This window comes from Panicum virgatum, chromosome 2N, assembly GCF_016808335.1.
Source record: "Panicum virgatum strain AP13 chromosome 2N, P.virgatum_v5, whole genome shotgun sequence".
Lineage (NCBI taxonomy): Eukaryota > Viridiplantae > Streptophyta > Magnoliopsida > Poales > Poaceae > Panicum > Panicum virgatum.
In genome coordinates this window covers 56,383,756-56,389,372 of record NC_053146.1, presented here as the reverse complement: position 1 = coordinate 56,389,372, position 5,617 = coordinate 56,383,756, and the positions used below count along the sequence as shown (strand labels likewise).

The 5,617-nt window shown below is 44.7% G+C and overlaps 1 protein-coding gene across 2 annotated transcripts; it reads right to left on the bottom strand.

The window, feature by feature from the left end:
* Window positions 1-204: 204 nt before the first annotated feature.
* LOC120658363 (nicotinate-nucleotide pyrophosphorylase [carboxylating], chloroplastic-like) lies at window positions 205-4,921 on the bottom strand. Of its 2 annotated transcripts, XR_005668601.1 has the most exons (11): window positions 4,605-4,875; window positions 3,344-3,477; window positions 3,179-3,242; window positions 2,985-3,067; window positions 2,519-2,602; window positions 2,273-2,425; window positions 1,897-2,073; window positions 1,685-1,752; window positions 895-1,032; window positions 747-821; window positions 205-519 (listed from the first exon to the last, which is right to left on the bottom strand). XR_005668601.1 is itself a non-coding variant. In XM_039936630.1 (10 exons), the coding sequence occupies exons 1-9, from the start codon at window positions 4,873-4,875 to the stop codon at window positions 936-938; spliced, it is 1,131 nt and encodes a 376-aa protein (XP_039792564.1). In that variant the 5' UTR covers window positions 4,876-4,921; the 3' UTR covers window positions 205-821; window positions 895-935. The 2 variants fall into 2 exon arrangements, 1 of the variants encoding a protein (XP_039792564.1); XM_039936630.1 differs by having other exon boundaries at window positions 205-821; window positions 4,605-4,921.
* Window positions 4,922-5,617: the final 696 nt, after the last annotated feature.

The window sequence follows — 5,617 nt, the reverse complement described above, 5'->3', positions numbered from 1 at the left end:
CCCCCCTACGTAGTAGGGTGGGGGGCGGTTTAGGGGGCTTGGAGCATGTCTGAGAATGCGCATTACCAGTAACGACGCAATGGGTGTGTTTAGTTGAGAAAAAATGTAGATTTTTATATTGGAAAGTGTGCTCCGTGAGAGGGGGCACGGTCTTCAATGCAAAATTTTTTGCGGGTTTTAGGGAACTAAACATGACCAATAATAGACGCGAAGTACGGAGTTGACCTTGCAACCTCCCCTTACTTTTTGTTCATCTAGTCTTGTGTCACGTCACCGAGGCAGAGTTGATCTCTCGTTATTTTGTCTGTGGTATTCGCTGTGTTGCCCTTGGCTGCGGCTGATAACTGGTGTTGATGTGTTATGAGAGAACAGTACTGCTGACTGACTAGTAGCTAATGGCTCATAACTGGTGCTGATTTAGTATGATAGAACAGTGTTCCTGGCTGATTGGTTGACAAGCCAAGCGAACACAGAGATTATTGCAACTTCACAACTTCAGTGGGGCATCCCGTTCACAGTAACCTACCTTCCGGGCAGGTTGCAGGGAGATCTACCTCACCGGCTATGAGCTACCTGCCGCAGAACGCAGCAGCCGCTCCTTTTCCAGCTTCCAAATCTGGTGCCAGAACATATGCGAGAAGCAACCTACCACCCTGCCAATTATTCTGTTCCATATTGTGGTGTTTGTGTATTTCGGCTGAAAACCTAAAACTGAATAATGAATCCCATTTTGTAGCAGTCACAGTTCTCAGCACCACGCGGCCGGCGCAGATTTGATAAGTTATTTAACTTGATTTGCCACGCTGGGTTAATCTACCATCCTGGCGACAGAAGCAAAGATCTGGCTTAGCGAAGTAGGGGAATAAAAGTCAAGTTACTATATAAGGACAGGCCTTGTAGATGTGGCAAGGCGGGTACAACATAATGCAGTGGAGTCAGGCACGATTTGTACGTCTTCCGACTTGAAGAGCGAGCTCGGTGTCTATCTTGAGAGAGATGTCAAGAGCCTTCACAGAATGCGTTAATGCTCCGCTGAAACGAATCAAAGAAGCCATTGAACTAATGATTCGAGCAGGGGGTTGTCATTAATTTCGAAACAGATCAGAGACCTAATCAGCTGACAAACTCTGTCCCATTCAATACAAGTTTAGGCTGTGTTTAGTTCATGAAAATTTGACTTTTGGTACTGTAACACTTTTGTCCAACGAAGGCCTCCTGAGGCGCCGGTGCGTAATGTAAAGAGGGGTAGAGGTAGACCTAAACTGACATGGGATAAGTCGGTTAAGAGAGACCTTAAAGATTGGAACATCTCTAAAGAGATAGCTTTGGATAGGAGCGCTTGGAGACTAGCTATCAATGTGCCTGAACTTTGAACTTATTTCTTTCGGGTTTCATCTCTAGCCTACCCCAACTTGCTTGGGAAAAAAAGGCTATGTTGTTGTTGTTGTTGGTACTGTAACACTTTCGTTGTTATTTGATAATTAGTGTCCAATTATGGACTAATTAGACTTAAAAGATTTATCTCGTCATTTCCAGTTGAACTGTGTAGTTAGTTATTTTTTTCAACTGCATTTAATGCTCCATGCATGTGTCCGGAGATTTGATGTGACGGGTACTGTAGGAAATTTTTTGGGAATAAACAGGGCCTTAAACTGGTCAGTTTTGATCTCGAAAAGAATAATACCTTGAAATATAGGTAACTCCTGTTTCTCCTATTTTCTTCACTGTATCGATTGTCACATTTCCAGATGCCTGCAGTTAAAAATAATGTTATTACCCTTCAGCAACCAAAGGTGATAGTAACAGATAGAACCAGTTGCTTTCAACAAAATAGCATTGCCACTAGCACTACATCATATAAGAAAATGCATGTCTTGCAAAGTTGAATCTGCATACCTCAGTCTCAAATCTACCATTTATCAATTGAACTGCATCCTTAAGCATTGATACATCCACATCCCCATTTGGAAGAGGAACGACCATGTTGTCCAACATTATATGGGTTAATGAAGTTCTGTTCTCAGCAGCATACTTCAGCACATCTTTCACTTCTTCAAATGTCCTTGTCTCAACCTGATTTATTATAAATGACAGATGCAATGATTTTTTTTATTTTCTTTCTTTTCCTATGAGGACATTTATGGACATAGTTGAAGAAAACAAGTAAATAGGTAGAAAGCCCAAATCAGACTAAACAACAAAAGTGAACCAAAAAATATGAACACAGACACGTAGGCATGACCTTTTCAACATGAGCGTCAATAAAAAGTACCTCTACAGGAATTGTAAGTTTTTCCTTCTCCAGGAATTGGTCAACGGATCTCACTGCATTTGCAATCCCGCCAGCAACAGAAATATGATTATCCTTTATCATAACCATATCAAATAAACCAAGCCTGTGGTTCTTTCCACCACCTATCAGTACCTAAATGAGCACGAAGGACAAGCAAATTTGCAACATTAGGATTAACAAGCCAAAAGTGGTGAACATCAACAACACCATAAAGAGTATCCTTACTGCCCACTTGTCAACCAGACGTAAACCTGGGGCAGTTTTCCTTGTTTCCAATATGCATGCTGGACGTGCAGCATCAGACATAGCCTAGAGAGAGTAAGGACAGAAGGCTTAGTGAAATATATAAAAAAAATGACATGATCTAGAAAACAGAAAGATTGCAAAATATGAAATCTGAAGAACAAGCATTTGGCAGCTATTCGTGGCAATCGAAAAACGCAGCAAAGCGTATTAGGTGTAGACTCCGAGACAAATGAATACAAACAGCCCTGTAAGGATGCAAGTATCCAGATGGCTGAGAATTGAATATTATGCATGTGTTGGACAAATCAGGAAACGATTTAAGGGGCACACATATTGAATTCCAAAACTGTAGCACTGCCAAGACCCTAAGGGAAAGAAGGACCCAATTTCAGTTCACCCTGGAAAGGGGCAGCATCTTAATTATGAAAATAAGGGCAAAAATAACCTTTGTTAAGGTCGCAATACCACTCATCCTCTGCATGAAATTGAGCACAACCCTTTCAGCAATGATGATGCTCCTAGCGCACCCTTGACCCAAAGATAGCATTGGGAAAAATTAGTTAGGTACTAAAAGAATTTATAAGTTCAAGATGCTAACTACTGCTACCTAAAACAGACTATCTTATTGAACATTTTTACCATATACTTTGCCAAATTGCAACCCTTTATGGACATAATTTCCATCACTTTCAAACCATTCAACCTAGAAATCAGTAAAGTCAGGACAGTTAATACTCCCTGTAATACCAACAGAATCATCGCATGCCAAAACTGAAAATGGGAGAAAAGATGCAAAGTAGATACCTTCAACGATGGATCAACTTGGTTAAATATCATGTCTGCTAGGCTTATTCCAGCAATAACACCATCTGCTTTAGCAATAAACGTGGCTTCAGCTTCCACGTCCGAAGGAATTGTGGCCAAACAAGACACATCCCCTGAAGGCGTCAGCAAACAATTAGCATACTCTTGCACTAACAGATGTGCATCCATTGCAAATGCAGATAGTTTCGCATAAAAATGGCAAAGAAAGAGCAAGGTGCATAGCAATTTGTGGAGGAATGATCCAAGTGGAGAGGCTCCATTAGACTATTATAGTATTTAACACTTTTTGTCGTTATCCCCAATATCTACAATTCTACATTCTAAGAGGGGGGGTATCTGAGTAGGTTAAGTACCTTGTGTGGTTGGATGAAAATAGGGAACCTTATGAAAGAAATCAAATGACGAGTCGGTTAAGAAAGACCTTAAAGATTAGGATATCTCTGAGGAGGTAGCTTTGGATAGGAGCGCTTAGAGACTAACTATCAACATGCCTGAACCATGACCTTTGTGTCTTTTGGGTTTCATCTCTAGCCTACTCCAACTCGCTTGGAACAAAAGGCTATGTTGTTGTTATTGTTGTTGTTGTTGTTGTTGTTGTTGTATGAAAGAAATCAAATAAATTTTTCTAGTAAGGCTGAAGGGCAGGAACTGAGCAATGCTTACCACAGATACAGGATATGAATTGCTTGTTAGGAGACGCTTAACTATTATTCTTCATTACACACGTGCATAATTTTTCCATAGCAGATACATGACCACAAATAGTCAAGAAGATCTCACTCCGCACCCCAATCTTAACAAATAGGACGCAAAATGGGGTCAGTATTTGCCTTCAACAGTTGAAATCGATCATATTATAGAGTGACAGGGCAGTTTCATTTCAGACGATGAAGACCAACTTGCCTATTATTTAGCTCCATCTACCCCAGCTCTGCTACCGCAATCCTTGTCTATGAGATGAGCACAAGAGTCAGCAGTAGTCAGTGGTCACTTTGAAGTCCGTGACCGCAAGTTCAATTGCGATCACGGCACGATGTGTAACGCTTCACAGAGCACGCCGTGGAGGTGAATGCAGGAAGCAAATAAATTGTGCTCCAGCACACTGAACACCGTAGTGCTAGTGAAGAGCGAGCGACACAACCAGGCTAGGTAAGTAGGTAGTGGTCTCGAGGATTCCGAATCGCAAGGGGGTGAACAGTACGCGAGAGTGGAAGCTACTACCATGTAGCTGCCGGCATACCTCGGTCGCCGGCGTCCTCGGAGAGGGCGAGCGCGATGACGGCCCTGAGGTCGTAGGTGGGGTGCGCCGGCGGCGCCACCGGCGGCGCGGGCGCCCGCGCCTCGGCGGACATGGGAGCGGCCCGGGCGCGAGCGGGCAGGCGGGGGAGGCGGGTGGGGAGGAGCCGCTGCTGGTTAGAGCGCGGCAACGGGGAGGAGAACTGAAGGCGGAGGCGGCGCGCGTGGAGGGAGCTGCCGGTGGCGGGCGCAGGGGCGGTGGGGATCGCGGGCATCGCTCGCGGCCGGCGGGGTTGGGTATTGGGAAGCGAGCCAGGGACGGGAGGGGAAGGGAGGGAAGGGAATGGGGCGGCGCGCGCCGCCTTTTTTGTGTGGGCGCGGTCAGCGCGGCCGTGTTTGGTTTGGGTGTAAAAGTTTTCGTGAAATTTTTTTGGTTTTTTATTATTAATTTAGAGTATTAAATTCAGTCTAATTATAAAATCACCTCCACAATTTTCGTGTAAATCTCGTGACGAATGTAATGAGGCTTTTGACCGCGTGATTAGAGAATGGTTACTATAATATCACTGTAGCAAATAATCAATTAATTATCATCATTATATTCGTCTCGAAAAGTTACACCCATCCCTGAAAAGGTTTTGCAAATAGACTTCATTTAATACTCTATATATAAAAAAATTCTCGAAAAACGTGCACAAAAAATTCCCATAGAAACCAAACACCGCAGGTCGGCAGTATGGGTGATGGCGTGCGGGTTGGCGGATCAAGATTCGAGAGCGGGCGAGTGGCTTTTTGCCCGTCGGAACATACGCCTGCTAACGGGGAAGCCCCAACCCACACCCACCCCAACCCGTGGTTGACAATGCAAGACGCTAACCCACCCCCACCCGCCCCACAAACAAGCAAACCCGCCCCAACCTGCCCCAATCTGACGAGCAGCGATCGTCAGCACCCCGTGAGCGCGGCCAGCCGCAGGGGCCCGCCCATCGCCGCCTCCACCTCCCGGCACTGCGCCGC

What these genes read in the sequence shown, in the direction of transcription:
- LOC120658363 (XM_039936630.1), bottom strand. Translation starts at nt 4,875, where the DNA reads ATGCCCGCGATCCCCACCGCCCCTGCGCCCGCCACCGGCAGCTCCCTC. An exon ending in CGAGGACGCCGGCGACCGAG is followed by an intron (nt 3,478 to 4,604) that starts GTATGCCGGCAG and finishes TGACGCCTTCAG; the next exon opens with GGGATGTGTCTTGTTTGGCC. An exon ending in GCAATTTGGCAAAGTATATG is followed by an intron (nt 3,068 to 3,178) that starts GTAAAAATGTTC and finishes CTTTGGGTCAAG; the next exon opens with GGTGCGCTAGGAGCATCATC.